The following is a 25,093-nucleotide window of genomic DNA, read 5'->3' on the forward strand; positions in this document are numbered from 1 at the left end:
GGGCGGGCCAGTTAGAAATGGGATCTCAGTCCTTGTGGCTTAAGCTTCCCCTGCATGAGGCCTCAAGCAGATCTGAGATAACAGGATCAGGACCCAAGCCATTTTTAATACAGGTTTCAGGCCTTCAACAGCTCAGAGTCTCTTGGCGAACAATAGACACTCATTTCCTAAGCATTGCCAGTAATTATTTGCACAGATTAACATAAGGCAGTTGTCTGTTTTTTCACCATTCGCAGATAATTTGCTATACATATCAAAGAGAGATGAATACAGCGATATCCTGTGTTTACAGTTCATCTAAATGTTAAGATGTCCTTTTGATTTCTGAATTAATAGAATACAGCATAGACAGGGACTGTTTGATTACATTGTTGACCTCTACCAATATATATGTAAATACACAAAAACACAAATTATCTACCCATATGTTTTTAAGGGTTGAATTTGAGTAATTTATCCTGCAGGATGCTTAACCCTTTCTGGTCATGTGTCACAAATGTAAATAGGATTTCACACACAGGGCAAATTATATTAGCGCACAGAAAAAGGGGCATAAATCACCATCAAACAGTACACAAAGCTGGACCAACACTGGACCTTCTTGACGCCTTTGTTTCAGCTGGAGCAGAGTCAAATTACCTCAGCCATAGTGGCAATGGACTTTAGCAACAGAGCAAGCTCCTCTGCTTTCCAATAACATGGGAAACACACCTGTCACAAAGGCAGCACAATGGATCACATGGTTATTTATTTGCCGATTGGGAGGCAGAAAATGGTGCCAGAATGTGCATTTTTCTCTGTCCGCATCCTATCATGGAGTTGGTGTCTGAGTTTGAAAAAACAAAAACAAAACAAGCTCCTAGTACTAAAGTATATAGATGGGATATTCTACTGGATGCCTCAAACTAATTTACTTTAGCATGAATTACAATATGAATTGAGAACGCTACATGAGTGCTCTTTTCATAGTTGTATGATGTACCAGTGTGGCAAGAAATGGGCTGAAAGAAATTTTGGCTACTAGATAGCAATTTTTTCCCAGTTTAGCAATAATGTATATTGCTCTAATGGATGGATAAGAACTGATAATCTCAGGGCCTCTCACTAGAGCTAGAATTATAACTGGGGAGGTAGCATTCTCCTTATCTACTGAGGATGGGACAAGAAGTAATGGGCTTAAATTGCAGCAAGGGCAGTTTAGGTTAGCTTAGGGTAGTTAAGCAGTGGAACAAATTACCTAGGCCCGTTGTGGAGGTTTTAAAGAACAGGTTAGAAAAACACCTTTCAGGGTGGTCTAGTTCAGTGGTCTCCAACGTTTTTATGCACAAGATCGTTTTTTGAATTTAAGTATAACCCATGATCTACCCCGCCCCTTCCATGAGGCCCCACCCTGCTCACTCCATCCCTCCTCCCTTGCTCTCCCCGTCCTCACTCACTTTCACCGGGCTGGGGCAGGGGGTTGGGATGTGGGCTCTGGGCTGGGACCGGGGGGTTCAGAGGTGGGAGGGGGATCCTGGCTGAGCCTGGGGTAGAGGGTTGGGTGCAGATGGGGTATCCAGGCTGGGTCAGAGTGTTGGGGTGCAGGAGGGGGTGCAGGCTCTGGGAGGGGTGGTTGGGGTGCAGGCTCCTGCTGGGCGGCACTTACCTTGGGCAGCTCCTGGTCAGCGGCGCTGCGAGGCTAAGGCAAGCTCCTTGCCTGCCATGGCCCCACACCACTCATGGAAGAGGCCAGCACACCCCTGTGGCCCCTGGGCGGAGAGGATGTGGCTTCGCGCACTGCCTCTCCCTGCAGGCACCGCCTCCACAGCTCCCTTTGACCAGAGTTCTCCATTACCGGCCAATGGGAGCTGCAGGGGTGGTGCTTGCAGGCAGGAGCAGCGCATGGAGACCCCTGCTCCCCCAGCCTCCCTCCCCCCGGGGCTGGCTGGCCGCTTCCAGGTGCGGCGCAGGGCCAGAGCAAGCAGGGAGCCTGCCTTAGACCTGCTGCGCCACTGGACTTTTAGTGGCCAGAGATCGCGATCAGCTGTCAGAGGCTCCACGATAGACCAGTCGATCGCAATCTACTGGTTGCTGACCACTTGTCCTGTCTCAATGCAGAGGATTGGACTAGATGATCTGTTGAGCTCCCCTCTGGTCCTACATTTCTAGGATTCTAAAACATTTAAATAAACAAGAAATAAAAATAAACAATAATACATAAAGTAAATCTGTACTGAAGCATGACTTGATATATTCATAAAATGAAAACTAAGACAAACATACAATGACAATACAAATCACAGTAAAGGATATAAGGCCTGATATTGCAGGTCTCATGGAAGTCCTCTTTAATTGCATGAGTAGCACCATTTACTTACATGTTATCTCTTGCTTGAGTTCTAGTTGGAGGATATCACCTTCAATATCTAAGCACTTCACCTTCACCTTCAGTATCTAAGCACTAAGGGATGCAATAAGATATCATGAATAGGATGAAAAATTTTTATTAAAAAGACATATTATAGTAGTAGTGAGTTATCTAACCATTTTGTGTCCAAACATCAGGTAGGTGGATAGCTCAATGCTAGCATTTATGCTTGCAGTTAACTGTGCCCCAAATGGGAGAATGGGCTGAACCCTTTAAAAATGTGTCCCTATTAAGGAGTAAAAATGATTTTCAGCTGGTCTTAAAAACTTCAGCTTGATCCAGGGCTGTGTCGGAATTGTGCTCAGTACAGATGGAGGAGGGAAAAGGGTTAAGTTTGGGGGGAGAACAAAAGTGGACTTGCACCACTTTTTAAATTTCACCAAGACTGAGGCTAGCTGGGGACTGGGTTAGTTACTGGTGTAAACAAATACACAACATCTCTCTTTTCAGCTGTTTAATTTGGAGTTTTATCAGCATAAATCTAAAAGTGGAAACCCTCATTATCATGTTTATGTAACACCATCATAAATATGTATAAGGACTATGTTAAAGTCTGGCATAAATATGAAATAAAAGTATTTTAATTATCCTTGGCACTACTGAAATGTTAAAACTCTAAAAGATGGATGTAGTGCTCAGTGTTGCTCAGTGTCTGGGTTTCATTGCATATGTCACACTATATAGTGTGTTCTTGCTTGAAGTCCCAGATCATGGAGTTAAATGATTACCATAGAACCCCTATTTTATGAACTTTGGGGGTTGAGAAATTTGTAAAATTGAACACTTCAAAATTACAGTAGGTGCGGTGAGTAAGTTGCAATATGGTGCACTACATTGCATTCTTATTGCCCTTCAGTCCACTGCAAAGCAATTTCCAGTGCACTAAAGGCATTGAATGTGAGGGGATGTTGATTTGTTCTTCAACATCAGTTTCATTATGTGATTTCTCCCCCTCCTGCAAAAATCTCAGCTCTCATTTAAAAAAAAATAAATTCTAGTCCTTGTAGAGGTAAGCCTGGATTCAATTATATGCTACAGGCTCAAAAACTAGAAGGTAAAGAATAAGAACCCCAAATTTATTATTTTTTAAAATGTCATGATTTTTAACTCATGATGTTTAGGGGCCTCACTTATGATTTTTCAATGTTTGGGGCTGGCTAAAACAGCATTTCTGGTCCACGTCACCCTAATAATAGAGCAAGCCTCTGCAGGGGCAACAGAGAACTCAGACCTTTCAGTTGGAAAGGAAATGGTGGTGAGGGAAGCTGTCAATTATTTCAAAATAAATAACAAACATATTCCTGACATATAGCTTGATATTTATTTCTGTGTTACTATGTTCGTACAGTGTCATCCTTAATTTAGTTTAATTTAGATGTGAAACAAAAAGGAAACATTCCTCATATGAATATTTTTGTAATAGTTACAATGGTTTTAAAATATTATGGAATGTTAGGCTGATCTCTCTGCCATGTTTTTAAATATTCAATATCTTATCTATTTCTAATTAAGTCCAAAAGTGTGGGCCCAGTCCGTCAAGGCCTTATAGTGTGATTCTCCCCTCGTCCCCACACTGGCTTTAACAGGCATTCCATGCATGGAGATGCTATAGCATTGGGCTTTTTATAGTGATGTGTTTCTTACAATGTAGTTTTAAGAGTACTATGTTATAGGCATCTTTATACATTTGAAAGAAATAAGGTTCTAGGACAATATTTTGGCCTTGGATACTAGTTTGCAGGTCCACTGTGAGTCCTGAGGCGATATGTGAATCCAAAACATGTAACTTAATTTTTATAGCTGTTCTTATCATTCAAAAAACCCAAACAGATTTTCACAAAACTAGGTCCATCTTTAAAGTTGGGATGAGGTTGATAGTGGGATGCGGAGCTTTTTCAGTATTTCACATATGTTCTCAGTCAGTAATGACTAAAACTTGATCCTGCAAGCTGCCCTATGCCAACAGACCCTGCACATGCACAGAGGAACTTCTTGGATCAGGGCCTGGATGCCATTTGATAGCTATTAGGTGGCCTTTGTGAAATGATTTGGTTGTGTCCGTCTACTTTCTAGTGGTCAAGTGTTTGCATCATCAAAGCAGCACCACAAATGGCTGTAAATTGTACCTTATCTGGCAGTTTCAGCAAGAAGACAGTGGCTGAATAGGCACCTAACTACCCTCTTATTCCTGGAAGACATGTAGGCAGAGAAGAGCAGGGACACTTGCAGTAATGCTGCTCATTGTCATATCTGCTCTGTAGACGGGAGGCTGTCAATCCAGTACCTTTTGCAAACGATAAACTCATTTATGAATCTTCTTATTTAAAGAAGGAAAATCATTTTTAGACTGCAACATTCCTTCTCAAGCTTCACTACAGAGTGACGTTTTACAGCTTAATTATAAGCTCCTGCTAATAGGGTTTTACAGTGTAAATGCTGACACAGCCTTAACTTTAGTGACATGAATGGTTCTGCTATGTTAATGATTGAAGACCAGAACCATGTAATAAAATGTGCTTTTACCCTCTGTTTCTTTTCTCAGGCCAGGAGCACAGGTTTATATTTATCTGTGAAGTGCCATAGTACACATGATGCTGCACAAATAATAAATATCAGTTGATACTTCAAAAATGGCTCCCTTATAAGAAGCTGTTTTGAATCCTTCTTCCCCCCAGAATTACCTCTCTAGTTGTATCTGTGTTGGTTGGTGTATTCCTTCACAGAGGTTCCTTCATGCAGAATTTCAAGATGGAATGAGATGAGGCTTAACAAACTATTTGCTGTTCTACTTTTAGACTGTTAATGACATGTAAAATACAGGATATGGCGAAATCACTGCCTTTTTTGGGGCGGGAGGATAGAGTGGCAACAGGAGATGAAGGATTGTTTGAGATTGTTATTGCTGTTGCAGTCTTCCTTAGTCTGAGCATGCATGCTTAATCCACATATATGTATGTGAATGTGCATGTTTTTTTGGGAGTCTGCTTGGGCAATGAAGGATTGATAACTTTCCAGGCTCAACTGTTTACAGTACATGTAGCTTGCTAGGCAGTGCTGCAGTTGCATAGTTAGAAGTCCAAGTGAGGTGATTGAATGTCCTGTGGACGCTTTCAGTGTTGGATGCTGTCCTTGGCTTGAGTAGTTAGATGTTGGCATTGATAACTAATGGGGCCATCTCACTGTTGGCGCAGGAACTTGGAGCAATCAGCATGCGGTTTGAGGGCTTGGTAAAGACTGGATTGTGATATGGCTCTGAATCTCCACTGAGATCTGGATTATTCTGGTGGACTAGAGGAAGCTGTATAAGTACTAAATTTAGATGGTAAAACTGGGAATTAAACCTGCAAAAATTAGTTGGGTCCAGCAAGATACAGGTGCCCATTTAGAGTTTTTGCAGTTTTCTGGTACCAGGATGTGTTGGGGTCCAGATTATTTTGATGTACTAGCAGAAGGTAGTTCTCTTTTGATGGCCCAATTTCTGGGTTTATGGCCAAAGTTTGGTGGGATGGAGGTGCTAGATCTGGGTTTTTGCAGTGTTATAGTGGAGCTCATCAGGGTCTAGATATTTTTTGGGATAATAGTAATGGCTAAAGATGTTCTCTTTAAAACAGTAGAATTTAGAGGATTGCAGCCAAAATCTGGCAGGATCCTCTTGTGGATCATGTGTGGTGTTTTTTTGCAGTGCTGTTGCACGAGGATGCTTTAGGTTCTGGTTTTTTTTCTTTTTCTTGGAGTAGGAATAACTGTACTGGTTCTTTACTTAAGTAGTGGAATTTTTGGGCTGGGGGCCAAAAATTGCATGGATGAAGCAGGATCCAGATGCCAGATCCAAGTATTTGAACCACTGTTGTGCCAGGATGCACTGATGTCCACGGTCTGCACCTGCTGCCCAATTATGCCTCAGAATTAGGAGATTGGGGCCAAAATTTGGCTGGATCCAGCAGGATTGCGGTGCCGGATGCAGGTTTTAGTGGTGCTGTTGCACCGTGGTGTGGGTTTCTTGGTGCAGTAGCAGCAGGTAAACTTGTTCTGTCTTGTGAAGTACCAATTTGGGGGACTGGGTACAAAAACCGGCAGGATCTGGCAGGATCCTGCAGGTAGATCCAGCTTTTACCTTTTTCCTGCAATCTGGCCAACAGCCTCATGAGTGAGCAGGAGCCATGTGACTGTGGCGAGCTGGGGTGTGTAGTTGCCTCCTGCTTCAGAGCTACCTGATCCGAATACTAAGCAGAGCTGCCGCCGGAGCTGTGCATGTAACACGCTGAGGGGACTGCAAGGAAGGTGTCCGTTCCAGAGGCAAGCTCGCAACATGGAGATTAAAGACCAAGGAGCGCAAATGGAGCCGCTGCTACCCACGGTAAGATGCTGCTTGCTGCAGTCTGCCGCAAACCCCGCCAAGCAAGCGGAGCCGCTGCTGGGGATGCGAGCGCATCGCGAGGCGCAGCGAGAGATGCTGCCCTGCCTGCTTCTCTCCGTGCCAAGGTCTCTTCTTCCTTCCCCGGGGCCGGGGAACCGAGGGGGCTGCAAAGCCCGCAGGCAGAAGGGGCTTTTCAAGGCATTTTCCCCCAATATGGATGTGCTTTGGGTCACAATGCGTGTGGTTTTTACTGAGTGAAAAAACGCGATGGTTGGCTCCGGGGCTGGGAGCAGCAGCCGGGGTTGCTGTGTGCGTCTCTCGGCTCCGGTACGTGCGGAGGCGCCTGCCTGCATTTCTGTAACGAGGGAAGGGGGTCCCCACTAGTCCTTCTCGCCATACTCCCGGGTGCTGGGGGTGGGCACAAGTTGGCTCTGCTGTGGAAAGGGGTCACCTGAGTGTGAGGATCCCCGTCATTCAAATACCGAAGGGTTCTCTTTGGAAGAGTCCCTGCCTCTCTCTCAGAGGGTCTGCTGGGTCCCTCTCTCACATTCACACTCCCCCCTCTGTTCCCTGGAGGTCCCTAGCCCCCCAACTTGCACAGAGGGACACTCTGTTTATCTGTGGGGCCCCTGTCACTTGTGCTCCTGTACAGGAGTGGTCAGTTGGTCTGTGGGGGGGTCCCTGTCCCCCATGTATGTGTATATATGCACATACATGTATGTGGTATATGGTCAGTTTGTCTGTTGGGGGGGGGGTGTCTCTGTCACACAGAGACATACACATTCCATCCCTCTGTCTATGGAGCAGGCTTTCACACCCAGAGGGTCTGTCTGTTTGTGGTGGCTGTGGTACAGGCAAGCACACAGAGGCTGTCTGGGTGTCTCTGTCCCATGCACGGAGGGTCAGTCTGTGAGACTGCATGAGACACACTGAGGGTCAGTCTGCAGGGGTCCCTGTCATGCTCACTCACAGGGTCTGTTTCTAGGCGTGCGTGCTCTCTCTCTCTCTCCATGCGCAATTAATATCAGTCCAGTGAGACTTTTTTAGCATGACAAGTTGTACAAATTTTGCCAAAGTGTAAAAGGGAGCTGGACCCTTCAGCTCTCTGTCAGAGGTGGATAACATCCACCCATCATAGGACTCTGTGTTTAACATTCAATCACCTGTGGCCAGTTGTTGCCAGTACCTATTCCTGATCATTTGGTGGGTTGCTACACAGGACAATGGCATCTCTGGCATCTCTCTCCTTTCTCCTAGGATCAGGCACAGGGTTTCCACACTGATGTTTGGATGAGAAGGCTCTTGCGATTCATGATAATTTTGAGGAAATACCTTTTGTTGCAGTTCCTTCTGTTTTAGACCTTGGCACAGAGACATTGGAGACATGATCTGTAAGTCTCTTCTCTGCCACATTGGTTGCTTTGGGCTATACTTTGTGTCTCCCAATTTTCACCTCTAGTTTGTGGTCACTGATTCAGTATTTGGTGAGAGACTGCCATAGTTTTGTACATGTCACAAGAGTGAGATGGTTTGATGGTTCTGTGCAAGGGTCTGTAGCAGTCTAACTTGTTTATGTTTTTGATTTCTTCTTGCTAGTGGCTCTTATACTGATTTAGGTGCTGATCTAGCATCTTGAATATATTTTGGGCTTGAGGTGGGGGTTGTTGGTTCCACTGATCAGAATTGCTGTCTTTGGGGAGTGACAGTGCATAGGGATGGATTGTGTTGCATTCAGGTTTAATTTTTGATCCTCAAGTAATTTTCAGTGGATGAAACTGCTGTGTTGGTTGAGAAGCTGAATATTCTTTCCTGTATGTTGATTAGCAGGGGGAATTGGCCCAGTTCTGTTCTGCAGTCCTAGTTACTGGAATTTCTGTGCACATGGAGTACTTATTCGCAGTTGTACAAACATAGGGTTTCTTTTATGGTTTTATCCCAATTAGATATTAAAGATGGGCCCTGGCTTTTCCTTCCACGTAGAAGAATGGGTTGGATTATGCTGTCAAATAGTTCTAGCAGCAGTTTTATTAGGTGGGGTCTCTGTGTGTGTCTGGAAGGTTGATAGAGCCTTGCAGAGAACACAATCTGTATGATGGATGGACTCACACATGCTCTATTTCTGGGAGGTAAGAGAGGTAGCATTGTTTTCCTGCTGTAGCAGTGATGCGAAGGCACAGCTTCCCCAGTCTTGAAGCTAATTGCCCTGCAATGCTCCTCTGCACAGGGCAACATGAACCATGGCAGTGCTTCTGCAGTACTCATCCCAGCTGGTGACTGGCCTCAGTGCCCGCCTGGCCCTAAAGGGCCTTTATGTGCTCTCGGCTCTGAGCATGTGGGGTCCTTGTAGCAGAGGACTCTGACAGGGCTTAGGTATCTGGAGTCAGTGTTACCTAGACTATAGTGTGAGGTAGGTGGTGGTATTTTTGAGAATGAATCTCCCCTGGTTTTTTTGTTTTTTTGTTTTCTTTCCTGGGCTAATCCCCAGCTCACACAGCTGTAAATAAATTCAGCTCCAGTTTAAACTGTGCAAGGACCCCAGTCCTGGAGCAAATACATTTTTATTTCAAAATATAATTTAAATTTGGTTTGGATTCAATTGGGTGTGAAGAAAAAGCTCCCAGCCCCCAAAGTTTGCTGGCTTCAAGTTACCATCAATACAGAACAAGAGCCAAAGTTTACCAGCGTCTGAGGTGGCATCTCTCAGTGAAACTTCAGCTCAGTATCTCATGCTGGGAAAAAAGTTGTTAGTCATGGTGAGAAGATGGCAAATGACAGTCCTATTTAATTTATATGTGCAATTAAGGTGGAGGTGGGCTATTCTCAACATGTGCCAGCAATGCCCCTCTGCCATGTACATTGGCCAAACCAGACAGTCTCTATGCAAAAGAATAAATGGACACAAATCTGACATCAAGAATTATAACATTCAAAAACGAGTAGGAGAACACTTCAATCTGCCTGGACACTCAATAACAGACTTAAAAGTGGCAATTCTTCAACAAAAAAACTTCAAAAACAGACTCTAGTGAGAAACTGCAGAACTGGAATTAATTTGCAAATTGGACACCATCAAATTAGGCCTGAATAAAGACTGGGAGTAGATGGGTCACTACAAAAACTAATTTTCCTCCTGCTGATACTCACACCTTCTTGTCAACTGTTTGAAATGGGCCACCTTGATTACATTGAACTCATTAGCACTACAAACGTGATTTTTTCCCCCTCCCTTCTTGTCAACTGTTGAGAATAGCCCACTTCCACCTTAATTGAATTGGCTTGTTAGCACTGACCCACAACTTGGTAAGGCAACTCCCATCCTTTCCTATGCTGTGTATTTATACCTCTCTACTGTATTTTCCACTCCATACATCTGATTAAGTGAGTTTTAGCCCATGGAAGCTTATGCCCAAATAAATTTGTTCGTCTCTAAGGTGCCACAAGGACTCCTCGTTGTTTGTGCAATGTAACTTATCGCTTATATCAGCCTCTGCACCAGATGATTGGAGAACTTAAGAACAGTCATACTGGGTCAGCCCAAAGTATCCTGTCCTCTGACAGTGGCCAATGCCAGGTGCCCCAGAGGGAATGAACAGAACAGGTAATTATCAAGTGATCCAGCCCCTGTCGCCCATTCCCAGCTTCTGGCAAACAGAGGCTAGGGACACCATCCGTGCCCATCCTGGCTAATAGCCACTGATGGACCTATCCTCCATGAATTTATCTAGTTCTTTTTTGAGGATAGCTAATGTAATGTCTGTTTTTAAAAAAGGCTCCAGAGGTGATCCTGTCAGTCAGTTATAGGCCACTAAGCCTTACTTCAGTGCCCAGAAAATTGGTTAAAACTAGAGTAAATAACAGAATTAGCAGACACATAGATGAACACAGTATGTTGGGGACGAGTCAGCCTGGCTTTTGTGAAAGTAAATAATGCCTCACCATGAATTCCCATTAGAATTCTATGAGGGTGCCCACAGACATGTGGACAAGGTTGATCCAGTGGATATAGGGTAATTGGACTATCTGACAAGGTCCCTCACCAAGGATCTTAAGTAAAGTAAGTAGTCATGGGAAAGAGGAAAGGTCCTCTTCTGGATCAGTAACTGGTTAAAGGACAGGAAACAAAGGATAGAAATAAATGGTCAGTTTTCAGAATGGAGAGAGGTAAATAATAGGGTCCCCAAGGGATCTGAACTGGGACCAGTGCTGTTCAACATATTAATAAATGATATGGAAAAAGGGGTAAACCATGAGGTGGCAAAGTTTGCAAATAATACAAAATTACTCAAGACAATTAAGTCCAAAGCAGACTGCAAAGAATTACAAAGTGATCTCACAAAACTGCGTGACTGGGCAACAAAATGGCAGATGAAATTAAATGAACGTTGGGAAAATATAATCCCAATTATACATACAAAATGATGGGTCTAAATTAGCTGTTACCACTCAAGAAAGAGATCTTGGAGTCATTGTGGAGAGTTCTCTGAAAACATCTGCTCAATGTGCAGCAGCAGTCAAAAAAGCTAACAACGTTAGGAATCATTAGGAAAGGGATAGATAATAAGACCATAAATATCCTAATGCCATTATATAAATCCATGGTTCTCTCACACCTTGAATATTGTATGCAGTTCTGGTCATCCCATCTGAAAAAAGATATATTAGAAATGGAAAGGGTACAAAGAAGGGCAACACAAATGACTGAGGGTCTGGAACAGTTTCCATATGGGGTGAGAGTAAAAAGACTGGGACTTTTCAGTTTGGAAAAGAGAGAACTAAGGGATGATATGATAGAGGTCTATAAAATCATGAATGGTGTGGAGACAGTGAATAAGGAAGTGTTATCTACCCTTCACATAACACAAGAACCAGCGGTCACTCAATGAAATTAAGAGGCAGCAGGTTTAAAACAAACAAAAGGAAGTACCTTTTCACACAATACGCAGTCCATCTGAGGAACTATGGAACTCATTGCCAGTGGATGTTGCAAAGACCAAAAGTGTAACTGGGTTCAAAAAAGAATTAGATAAGTTCTTGGAGGATAGGTACATCAATTAGCCAAGATTGTCAGGGATGTAACCACTTGTTCTGGGTGTCCCTAAGCCTCCAACTGCCAGATGTTGGGACTGGATGACAGGGGATTGGTCACTTGATAATTGCCCTGTTCTGTTCATTCTCGCTGAAGGATCTGGCATTTGCCACTGTCGGAAGGCAGGATACTGGGCTAGATGAACCTTTTGGTCTGACCCAGTGTGGCTGTTCTTATATTGTTAGGTTGATATTCTTACCATATTACATATTGATTTCTGTATGTTAACCTCTTTTACTTACCAATCATCAATATTTTAAGAACCTTTTTTTAGTATGAATGTTTTAAAATTATAAGAAACAATTGTGGTTAATAAAAGATTGCTGTGAAGTGTGTGTGTGTGTGTGTGTGTGTGTGTGTGTGTGTGTGTGTAGAAAATTGTGAAAGATAGTTTGCAGATTCTGTCTGTGAATGTCTTGGGCATAGGGTGACCAGACAGCAAGTGTGAAAAATCGGGACGGGGTGGGGGGTAATAGGAGCCTATATAAGAAAAATATATAGGGACTGTCCCTATAGAATTGGGACATCTGGTCACCCTTCTTGGGTAGGTTCTCAATTAGAGTCAAATGCAGTTACTTTGCCTGTCTCAGTGGGATCCTTGCATATCCATGATGTTGCAAATGGCTCCCAAAAACACTTTGTTTATATAAAGACTTGTTTTAAGATTATTTAGGAATACATGTCCAAGTTATAGACACTATTGGAAACAAAGATCGAGGGTCAAGGGAGTCCATCTGAAGGATCTAGGGAGGTGGTAGAATCTCCTTCCTTAGAAGTTTTTAAGGTCAGGCTTGACAAAGCCCTGGCTGGGATGATTTAACTGGGGATTGGTCCTGCATTGAGCAGGGGGTTGGACTAGATGACCTCCTGAGGTCCCTTCCAACCCTGATATTCTATGATTCTATTTCAGTTGTGTTTTAAGACTGTCATTGTTATGTTTTAAAATCAATATTAGTGACTAACTGATGTAAGCAGAATGTCTGTGTATAGCAGGAACTTCATCCTCTCTTCGTATCTATGAGCGAATTTGTACATATTTACTGATAGGTTGTTTTTTTTTTCATGAATGATTGCATGGCATGTTGTTTTTCTTATGTTTTCTAATGACAGTGGTGGCAGTAATGCCACTATAGTTAATGATGAATTGGCTTTTCCGTTCTAAGATCAGACTTTTATCATCTTGCCTCTTTGGGTTGATGCTTTGGCAAGGAAGGTTTCAGTTTATACTCCCCTCTTCCCCTGGGATGAGTGGGGCAAAACCTTTCCCTCTTTGACCAAAATGGGTGAATCAAGGAAGAATTTCCCCATAGTTTTAAAGGTTAGGCTATTTTATTTTATTTAGATTTACTATATATCAGAGTACGCTTAGCCTTGCTTTTAGAAGTGTTTTTCCACAAGTTCTGGAAAAAAAGGTCTAGTATATGTACATAGACAAAATTGCAGGAAGTTAGTCCATAACAGAACTTAGCAATGGATATTCACATAATTATGCTTTTGGTTATGATTTTATAAGGTTGAAAACTGGTTATTGTGAAATCAAGAAAGGTCAAAGGCTCCAGTCCTGGAAGTAGATCAGCACAGTGGGGCTCGACACTGGGGTGTTGAGGACTGCCTGCATGGATGCTCTTTTTGGATCAGGAATTCAAGGCAGGTGGATATCAAACAATTGAAAAATAACTAAAATAATACATAATCTTACAGCACTGGTATTTCATATGTATGTATGCTTGTGTGCGTATTCAAAACTCTTGCTAGTGCTATACAAACAGTAGGGAATTCTAGGAAGCTTTTACAAAATCACATTACTTTGTTGTCCTAGGGGAAGAGAAAAGAGAGAGAACTCAAGTTGTGACTGTTTTTGAAAAATACTGTAGCTAGTGAGTGGGAAACTACTGTTCATAACAGGCCAAATTCTGTCACTCTTACTCATGATGAGTAGGACTTCCAGTGGGACCAGGGCCAGTTCGAGGTTTTTTGCCACCCCAAGTAAAAAATTTGCCACCCCAAGCTCCGGGAGTGCAACTGTCCAAGCCAAAAAAAAGGATGGCCGGAATGCCGCCCCTGGAATTGTGCCTAGAATTGCAGGTGCCTAGAGCTGGTCCTGAGTGGGACAGCGTGCAGAGTTAAATGTATTACTTAACAGGAGCATAAGCGGCAGAATGTGGCTCAATGTGTTTTATAACAATACTAATTCCCTGTTCACTTGACCAGGATTTAGGATTATCGCAACAGTTTTACAACAGTCAGGGCAAATTTATGGAGACAATGTTAATGGAATACTATAGAGACAATGTTACATTTTTCTGTCATGGCACAGAGAAAAGGTTACAAGGTTAAAAAATGCAATCATAAGGATAACGTTAGAATTTTATTACCGCTTCATCTGTTTTCTCTTGTTGCCACATGGCCATAAAGTCTGAGTGAAAAGACAAGTAGTTTTTTCCAGAAAGTACTGGATCTCAGTGCATCTCTTTATACAATAAAATAAGTAAAGTCACACAGACAGTACTTTATAAACACACACCTGCCAATGTCATGATTAAGAAGAGAGGTAATTAAAACCCTAAGACATAGTTAACTTGTGGCATACCAAACTTATACCTGTAAACAATAACTTGCAGCACAGCATCTGGTCACACACAAACTTTAGAAATGATATGAATGAGATACATTCACATTATGGAAAACATTAAAACAGATTATTTTTTAAAATGTGTCTGATTTGAGTACATCCTACACCTTCTATTGATCAGACACATTTGTGTTTTAATTTCCTCTTACAATAACTCCATCTTTTCTTCCTACTTCTCCCTTGGGAAAATTATGGAACCGTATGTATGATAAATCACTTCCATAGAACCACTCTGTAATATCATAAAGGATTGTTATGACTTCAGTGTAGTATCAAACAGAAGATTTAAGTTGGTGGAGGAAAAACTTATTTAAAGATCTTCAATGATTAGCAGTATAATGGGTATGAGAAAATGAAACAAAAGCAATGTACTGTGCTTGCAGTTTTCAGTACATTGCTTTTGTTTCAATGTTCTCTATTTTCAGTCTTGCCCATTGTAGAACTCCCTCTTTATAAATATGGCATGATTGTTGTAATGTCAAATACAAGTTAACAGAAACTCATATGTTCCAAAAGGTTTGTCACTCCCTACGGTGTATACAGTGTAATACAGTTGAAAACAAAGTGGTCATGAGTACAAAGAGCAGGTAGGTGCTTAAAACCACCCTTTCTTCTGGGAAGCTATTCCCAGGATAAGGTGGGGTTTGAAGCAAGGTGAAAGTGGGAGGAGGAGAGAAGGCACTTGAGGTGTGTGAGGAAGAAGTGGGGGGATGCAGGAGGAAATGAGGACAGAATTTAAGTGTGGAAAGAGCTATGCACATCTGGAACTTCAGGACATTGCATTTGAGTGATGCAGAAGGAAAGAAGGGGCCATTGAAGCTATTTGAGGAGGAAGTGTTGGGGTTAGACCAGAGGGGCAGGGAGATAATGAGTACTTGCATCATGAAGAAAGTTTAAAGTCTACGTGGACAAGCTGAGAAACTACATCTTCTAGTTAGCTCATAATATTCCCAAGGCAAATAGGGAGTGCTGCTGTATTTTAGTTGAGGGACAGCAGCAAAATTACTACACCCTCACTTAATTCCATCCAGTATTTTTGTATTTGAATTAAGTTATTTCTAATTTAAATAGATATTTTGATTTACTTGTTGATAGCTGTTTACTTTCTTTCCATTTATATAGTCTTAATTTGCTAAAATGTTTTGTACCTGTTTCTTTAGTACCTAATTGTTAGTAGAATTTCAGCTTTTATAGTCTTTTTTTCTCAGAAGCCCATTTAAAACGTTCATATACACCAAATAAGACAAGTCCCGGGGTCTTATTAGCATACTGTGTTTTGATAACAGTACAAACTTACACACAGAACTGATAAGCAAGAAACCCACATGCTGTATTTGTGACCCACACCACCTTCTTGATATATCGAACATCCACAAGCTGAAGTCACAATGCTTTGACTACATTACATCTCAGTTAGGGCTTTCAGTGGCTCAGTTTTCAGAAACTATGTATCGGGGTATACATGGGTAGTGTATTGTGTACAGTGAATGTGTGTGCTACAGGAACTGCTGAAGGAGGAGCTGTTTGCTTTTGTGGTGAGCACTGGTGCCTTCAGTCATTTATATTCATCTGAATATTTAACTGCATTTACCTAATGCTACAATCAAAAGGCGTGAAAGATCTAAGAGCCAAGTGACAAGTTTTGTGATGAGAGCCATTATTAATAATATGATGGAAGGAAAGAATATACAATCCTATTACTTATGGATCCAGTCCTGCAATGTGCTACACAGATGCAGATCCCTGCACCTTCATGGAGCCCCACTGACTCGGGGTCCATCTGCCAGTATGGCTGCAATTGCAGTATTGGGGACTCTGTATCTGACAGCTGCAAAGTGGTGATTATTTGGAAAAACAAACTGGAATGTGGCGGTGCATTTGTCATGCCTCAGGAAGTAGGGTGTAATACTCTTGCAGATTGCTTGGAAGTTTCTTTTGGAGTGGCCTAAATTAGTGAATCTCTGTGAAGAGTATAGACAGGAAGCTGACTGTTTGCCAGAAGGTAACAAATATTAATCTTAAGAGGTTTGTTGAAGAATTGCTCCAAATCATAGAATCGTAGAATTGTAGGACTGGAAGGGACCTTGAGAGGTCATCTAGTCCTGTCCCCTGCACTCAGGGCAGGACTAAGTATTATCCAGACATATTATCAAGCTATCTGATGTGGGGGACCGGCAATTTTTTTTTCCAATGTGTGTGCAGACCGGCAGCCGATGGCTCGCGGACCGGCACTGGTCCGCAGACCACCACTTCAAGTAGCACTGATCTAGACCATTCTTGACAGGTAGGATGTCTTAAAAATCTCCAATGATGGAGATTTCACAACTTTTCTGGGCAATTTATTCCAGTGCTTAACCACCCAGACAAGAAGTTTTTCCTCATGTCCAACCTAAACCTCCCTTGCTGCAATTTAAGCCCATTGCTTCTTGTCCTTTCCTCAGAGGTTAAGGAGAACAACACTGAAACCAGTTACAATGGTATTGGATCCTCTACACAGGAAGTCATGTTCAATGGCTCAAGCTGTTGAAGTGTGGAAGAAGATTGAAAAAATCTTTACTAAATTGCAATTAGAATCTGGCAAAATGTGTATCATTATGATCAGGCTTAATACCATGTCATTTGTTTGGATGTAAGATCAATCCTTCACAGATGCCAGGTTCCACTCACAACAGAGGAATCACCACTCAAGGTATGTCTATGCTGCAAACAAAATGTGTGTTCTTAGCTCAAGTTAGCTAATCTGGGGTTATAATAGCAGTGAAGACATATCAACGCTGCTTTTAACTCAGATTAGTTGCTCAAGCCTCAAACTAAAGTTTATAGGGTGAGCCAAGGGTTGAACTTGCTCTGCTAACCTTAGTTAAATGCTAAATTACTGTGTCTTCGCTGATATTTTAACCAAGAGGTTAAGAACACACCTTTTTTTTTTTTTGCAGTATAGATGTAAACTTCCTTTTTAATATTTAGAAGAAGGTTGGAAGTGGTCTTCTGTCAATAGTAAATAATTTCATGCCAAGTCTCCCTCTTTTCAGAAAACTATCTCTCAGATGAAGCTATAATAGCTCCTCAGTGGTGGTAACATCAGGTAAACATTTTTTGAGAAAATAAAGATATGATCACAAGAGTGGTGTCTCAACTGCTATGGATTCTTCTGCTGGTGTTCAGTGGAATCCAAGAACAGAATCTGCATGGGAACAAAGCTTCAAAGTTGTTTTTCCTTCTTGAGCATTTTAATTTTGAGGGGCAGGAAAATACCTTTGAGTTTGAGTAATGGGACTCATAGGTTATTAACTTATGATTTTTTTGATCACTGATTTATAACTGTGTAAAGTGTTGCATTATGGTATTAATGCTGATGTTTTAATAAGTGAGACTATAGAGAAAGTTTTTATAATTTTAAACTGTTTAAATACTGAAACTTTAAACAACTTAATGTTAACATTGAAGTTACTTTTGCAGTGTTAAATTTTATTCTGCTTCGGATTTATAAAAGTTTTGAATAAAAATAAACTGTAACCTCTCATCTTGCAAACACATACGCATGTGCATAACTTTAAGCACAATTAAAGCCAATGACATAGCTAATGTGGCTAAAGCTGGCAAGTGTTTGCAGGACAGAGGCCTTAAATTTTCAATATTTTGTTCTGTTTACAGCAGTTTCTTCATATTTAAATAAGGTACTCAGCTTGTAGTGACATTACAATAAGAGTGTTTTTTTTAATGAATTTTAATCTAAAATGGCAATAGCAAATTTTTTTCTAATTAAATTAAATCTCCATAAAAGTGATTTAAATCAATTATTTAAAAAAAACCAGGCTATTTAAATCCAGATGTTTTTTAAATAATCATCGACTTAAGTCACTTTTCACAATGCAACATTCTAACTTGAAAATTTATAATATAAATGCTTTTCATCTGGATTTAAATCACATCATGCTGTTTGAAATGTACTGGTGGAAACTCCCACAAATTCTTCTGTGGCAAACGTTGAAAAAGGTATAACTGCAGTACTATAGAAATGTGCACCTCTTTTCAAGAGAGAACTGGAGAATTGAAGACAAGTAAAGCTTACTTGTAGACCAGTCAGTCGGCCTGTGTGTTGCAAGACAAGGGTACTGCTGTATGCCATGAGACCAGTAGCCCTGGGTATCTGGAACTCAATGGAGAAATTATACTCTCTGTCCACACAGAAAATGGGTATATCCCATTGAACCAGCATTAAAGAATTTGTGGAGATCTCAAAGCTACTATGCAACTAGTGTACTGAAGAGTTCCTTTCTTTAGCCTGGAGTTCAAAGTTTTACAAAACTGATCTATGTTAAACTTACAAATGCAAGTGGAGGAAAATTCCCATGAGTTGGTAACATAGTGGTACATAAAGGTCATACCAATACCAGTATTCGCTTTTTGGGATAACATTGACACCAGCCTTGTTCAAGTGGAGGTATGGATCAGATTTTGAGAGAGCTCCCAGGAGTACAGTACTGACTAGATGGCATTCCATTGGCTGGCAAGAATGATAGTGAGCATCTCAAGAAACTAGATGCAAACCTGCAAAGATTGGAGGTTTATGGCTGGAGAGTTTAGAAGGAGAAATGCATATTTTCCCAACATACCTTTATAGTACAGGCCTGGTGGCAAATGCCAATAGTCTTCACAAAGCATCTATAAAAGAGGGCCATGGTGGATACCCCACTTCCTGCAAATGTAGGTGAGTTACATTCTTCTGCAGAATAATCCACAGGTTTGAGAGAATTTTAGTTAATCTCTCCATGTGTCCTACTTAATAGCCATGTTAGTAGAACCTTCCTATTGCGGGGGAAGGAGAATGTTATATTAGTACTTTAAATGAGTTTATGTAATATGAACAGTGCATGTTAAAAATAACAGTTATAGGATAGTGGCAGTCATCTTCAGCCTGTGTTGCTTGTAAATAAACATCAATTTACAATTGTTGCTGATCTATAACTAGTGTTTTATACTTACTCTCAAATAAGTTCCAAAGTACCAGCAGTGTCAGCACAAGTGATTATGTATTCATTGTAGGTTACCTGTGTTGTCAAACTGATTTATCATATTCCTAAAGTATCCTACATCCTCACAGTCTGCCTAACAGATTTCGTGATACCACAGAATACAATCCATATTACTACTGCTGTAGGCACTTTTTGAAACACTGGCATCCAGTAAACATAGTGCACAAATTTTTTTAAAGTATCTTTTCTCATATATTTGAAGAGATTGTCAAATGCTTTAAGCAGAAAACTTGACTAACTATATAATTAGGGTACTTCCTCTTATTTTAAACATCTTTTCTCCTAGTGTTCACCATTATAACAAAAGACTTGACTGTGTCCATTTGTTTTATTGCACCATTACCACACTTCTAGAATTAGATGTGAAATGGTGCTGTAAAAGGACTTGTAAACCTATGAGTCATTTATATTTGTCTAAAAATACATTCACGACATCATTAACAGTAGCTGTATTCCATACAATTGGATGCTATTTAAACTTTTCAGAGAAAAATATCTGGATAAATCCAGCATGGATTAATTTACACTCTAGATGTATTAGAAAGTGGCAAGGCCTCCTCACAGACCCTTGCCAATACTACACAAAGGAGGTTTTCTGTAAGCATGTGGCCATCGCTTCCCCCTGTAGATTAAGTGTGTTCATGGTCTTGGAATACCTGACCCCTCCCCCGCGCACCACAGGGAGACTTGAATTCGTTCTTTAATGGCCAAAGCAGCTGACTACCATGTGTACAAGTGTGCTTGAAACCATAGAAAATGCTGGTACATTAGTCTAGTACACACAAATTATGTTAAGAAATTATTAACGTTGCAGAGTCAAGCATCAAAAGTTAGGAAATGCCAGCACTAAGGGTGCCTGTCTAACCTTAATTCATCCCCACCTTGTGCATGAGCCTGATGACCCAATCTTTAATTACAGAATCACATCTATTTTTTTTCTCACAGGACCCCCTAACTCATTCCATGTACAGGATGGTCAATGCTCATTTCATGAGCAGCCATTCAGTGTTTTGTTTTCTCCTCCATTGTTCAATGTGTGGCCACAGGCATTATTTAATATACACTATTCAAATCCTGCTCTGACGATAGAATTATTAATTTCCTTATGGGCTTTTCTGTGGTGCTCATCACTACGCCATCTAAGTGCTTCACAAATATTAATTTGTTTTCACAATACACCTGTGATGGGGAACTGAGGCACAGAGATTAAGGTAAAAGAAATTCACTAATTTTGGGTGCCCTGTGTGAGACACCAAGGACCTGACTCTTTCAGAGCACGTAGCATTATATGGCAATTAATATGATCAAAGCACAGCTCCCCTTGACGTCAGTTGTAGTTGTGGGTGCTCAGCACTTCTGCAAATCAGACCCTAGAGCAGGGGCAGGCAAACTTTTTGGCCCGAGGGCCACATCAGGGTTGCAAAACTGTATGGAGGGCTGAGCATTTGTGAACTGTGATTTTTATTTCAAAGGCTTATAACTTGTCAAATTTGGGTGGATTTTGACAGGGGCAGCAAAAGACACCTCCCCTGTCACAAAGGCCACCTCTTGCTAAATCTCAGGTCCTTTCTCAAAAAGTGTGGAGGCACTAGAACTTCTCAAATAAAAGGTCACAATTTTTTTTTAAAATTGGGTAAAACAATAGATTTTTTCCCCCAGTCTTGTTCTCGGAAATGGCTGGACTGTTCTGGCTGAAATTTTCAAAAAATAAAATAAAATTCAGTCTGAAGCAGGTACCCAGCATGGAAAATTTCAGTCCATATTGCTAAAACTTACAACGGGAAGTGTCAGGCAACCTTAATAATAGGCAGTTCTAAATACACCTTCCTCTGTTTTGCAAACAAGTCTGGCAGCAGCTGAGCAGTGTTGACCTAAAAAGTGTCTTTGTAAACAAGCGGAGGGCTGTAAAACTAAGCTCTGACAAGAAACATTTTCAAATATTTTTTTTCTGGCGATATAACACAATCACAATACAGTATGTGCTCCTGATTCCTATTGTGCCAAAGCATTTGGCAAATAAGCGAGGCTAAACATGTTTGCTTTTCATCACAAACAATCAAAGCCAAAATATAACTTAAAAAAATAGTCACAAATACACTATATGGGCTTGAAGGAGAGATCTCCTAGTGGAGATCCTGCTTTTGTCAGCTTCAATTCAGAGGAGGGACCAAGAAAACAGACCTCCGACTAGTAACTAGGATTACTTGATTATATAGTTACCTAGAGAGCTTGTTAGGAGATCAAGATGAAAATGAACAAAAGCCTATAGAAGACTGAAGAGATGGTACTATGACTAGAAGCCCGGTGTCTTCCCAAACCCTCATTTAGAGTAATAGCGAATAAGATAATGTAATCACTTGTTCTCAGTCGTTTCTTGTTTTAGTGAAGATGGTTCTTTACCAAGAGGGGGAGACACTGGTAATACTTCCTTGCTGAGCAGAATTTGCTTCACGTGCCTCTGTACTGTGAGAGAGTACTGTGATTCCTGAAAGCTTCTTAGTTGTGTAACCTTCCTTGGCTTAGCTGCCCACTCACAAGTTGGTGATATATACTAAGACAAAGCTTCTATATTTTATTTTGCATCTTCAGTGAGAATAAGATCCTCACAGAACAGGTATGTAATCTTTTAGGATCAGAGTAACCCATTCTGCATCTTTTCAGGCGGAGGGAGAGGAGGATGGTAGGCCATCCCTGTCCTATATTTTTAACCAAAAAATAAAAACAATCACACGTGCCTGCCATGGGGAGAAAGGGCTGCAGAAGTGTAACAGGGGACTCATATTATTATTATTATTTATTGCATGTGGCAGCTCTCCTATGGTAGGTGGGAGGATTTCCCTTTCCGACCTCCAGAACCTGGGTTTGGGATGGGAAGAAAAATTTTCAGCCTGATAGGCCACATAAGGAGAAAGGCAGTTGCCTCCATCAACACAAAGGACAACCTCCCTATCTGCAAAGTCCAAGAAGATCCAAAAAGCTTTTTGCATGTTGGGCTGCTGCTGGTACAGATGGGTCCTGTCCCTGCATCTAGATCTGCTGAGGCCGAGCCCTTCACCTCTGCAGAGTCCTTCTGGCTTTCGTGGGACTGCCCGGGTGCTCACTAGTTCCTGACGCAGGAGCGGAATTTCAGTAGAGGGAATTTTTCTATATTTTTTTTTTTATCTATAGGTTTCTTCATAAATAGAGAGCCTATTAATATCATTTTCTGTATGCAATGCTAGAGTCATTAGATCTGTGCAAAAACATAGACTAAATAGAGCTGGTTGGAATTTGTGAATGAATTTTTAAATAAAAAAAAAGGATTTTCAGAATCAGAAAACTAGTGAAAACGTGATATTTCTTTTTAAATAAAAATCAGTTTGTTTTCAATTAAACTGAAAAGTAAAAAGTTTTTTGTTATCATTTTTCATTATGCTCTTTTTTTTTTTTTAATTTCCCTTGCTCCCTTTCCTTTCCAGTGGAAAATAGAAGGAGAGGTGGGAGAAAAAAGGAAAACCAAACAATTTCAAAACAAAAATTAGTTAAACCAAAAATTGTCCTGGAAATTATTTTGTTCAAAATTTTCAGCTTTTTTTAAAACTTGTAGAATGAAAATGACACAAACTTGGTGAATATTTTGTCACTTTTTTCTGTTTGAAGAACAGTTCTGTGACTAAAGTCCAGTTATTGTCAGAGCAATAACCCCAATTCCCAAGTGATGCCAATCCTGTAAAGACTTTGCCTTATGCCTGTAGTTCCAGTGCAGTCTATGGGACCACTTGCTGTGCGTAAAGTTAAGCATGTGTGCAAGTTTTTGCAGGATCAAAGCCCAAACGTGATCCTCCAGAGACTGAATAACCATAATAATCTTTTTATTTTTTATTTTTCAAGCTTGGCCTGTGAAACTGTTGTTCAGAGCTAGTTCTTGGGAGTGACACAATCAATAGTACTAGTCTGAGAGCCCTTGCCTGAGTGCCCATGTCTTGAATGGTCCTGTGACAATAGTTTGAGTACTAGCGTCATGGGGAACATAGTGAGTAACCTGTAGGTTTTTTGGCTAATGTCATTTTAAAGCGTCAGTTTTGGTATTCTGATTTGTGTCACTGCTGATGAACCAGACACAGGTGAGTTAACAAACTTTCTCCTTTATTAGCCTGCTCAGCCCATAGAATTGCCAGCTGATTTTATGTGAGTTTTATGATATTCAGTGTTTGTAAATTGTAAGTTCCTGGAGTCAAGTGATTACATGGAAATCTCAGTTTTCATTTTAAAAAGTTGCTAGCCCTTGTGGTTATGGAGGAAAACGTGACCAGAGCCTAGACCACACCCTAGGGCTCAAAAATCAAAAGACCAGTTAAAAGAAGCCCATTATTATTTTTTACAATCATCTGATTTTGGGGGGCCTGACTCATGAGTTTTGAAAGCTTAGGGGTTGTCAATATTGTTATATGAGCCATTTTAGTGATGCAAGTGCTGTACAGGGTATACGATCTGACAGTTTAGGAGCAAGCGAGAGATTATTGCAACACTCTGAAATGTGTTCTGAGGTGAAAGGTGCAAGGCAAGTGCAAAGCAGGCAGCAGTATAATCATGTAACAAGGTGTTACCTGGAGGTTGCCCCAAACTATTTCTGGTTTGGCTTCTTTTGTTCATTCTCAGCATGAAGATCAGAGTGTACCCGCATGATTGCAGTGGTCTCCTGTGTCTCTTTTGCAGTGCTGCATAAAAAGTAATACATCTCATGATGAAGTATGACAAGTTCCTTCGTAAATGGGCTCCCCTCTTTTCTATCTCCCCTCCCCTCCCCAAAAAGAAGATAAAAGAAAAAATTCATAGGCCATTGGTGTTTCAGTTCTAGGATTCAAATTTAGAGGGTTGGCTTCAAGAAATTGATGTCAATCTACAAATGTTCGCTTAATTTGGTTTCCCTTGTTTAACAGGCCACGTTTCATCACTTGGTACAATTTTAAGTAACATTTGGGTACAGTTGTTGTAGGAATCTCCTTTTGTTGTGGGTTTGTATGTGGAGCAATTTTGTTTGTGAACAAGATGATCTTTTTCTTTCCTGTATTGGTGGAATATGTCCAGGTGATTATGCTCATTCTCCCCAGCCTGTTTTTTCACTGATTGCTCATGGAAGTTGCTGTGCTATCTCCTAGAACCCCGGTGACCGTAATGATACAATGTGCTCACCAGTAAAAGGAAAAAAATTGTAAAAGTAATAAATTAAAAATACCTCTTGTGAGGCAAAACATATAAGCTGTTTCTTGAGTGGGAAAAGGAGTGGTATGTGCTATAAAGAGATGTTTTGTTTTGATTTCTAAATTCTTGCTTTTAATACAGTAAAAAGTATAATTTATTGGCATAGCAAATAGCAAGTTGATGATGCACTAGTAGTTCTGTTTTATGTGTATGCAATTAAAAACATTTCTAATCTAAAGAGAGGATTATGATTGATCTAGTTTAAATACTGTAATCCACAGATTGTTATGTTGTCATCCAGGGGAAGCTGTATTGGAATCAGTAGGCCTCAAATTTGCCCTTTTGTGATTACAGCCGTAATTGTGCATGTAGAAATTTTATCATTTAGTATCCA

General features: G+C 40.9%; 1 protein-coding gene across 1 annotated transcript in view; it reads left to right on the top strand.

Annotated features, from left to right (window-relative positions):
• The first annotated feature begins 6,393 nt into the window (after positions 1-6,393).
• Positions 6,394-25,093, top strand: part of SLC4A10 (solute carrier family 4 member 10) — a 266,531-nt gene continuing 247,831 nt past the window's right edge. The window contains exon 1 of the mRNA XM_037912746.2: positions 6,394-6,764. Coding sequence (XP_037768674.1) covers positions 6,717-6,764 — 48 coding nt within the window. The 5' untranslated portion in view covers positions 6,394-6,716. The remainder of the gene's footprint in view (positions 6,765-25,093) is intronic.

Source organism: Chelonia mydas, chromosome 11 (assembly GCF_015237465.2).
Source record: "Chelonia mydas isolate rCheMyd1 chromosome 11, rCheMyd1.pri.v2, whole genome shotgun sequence".
Taxonomy (NCBI): Eukaryota; Metazoa; Chordata; order Testudines; family Cheloniidae; genus Chelonia; species Chelonia mydas.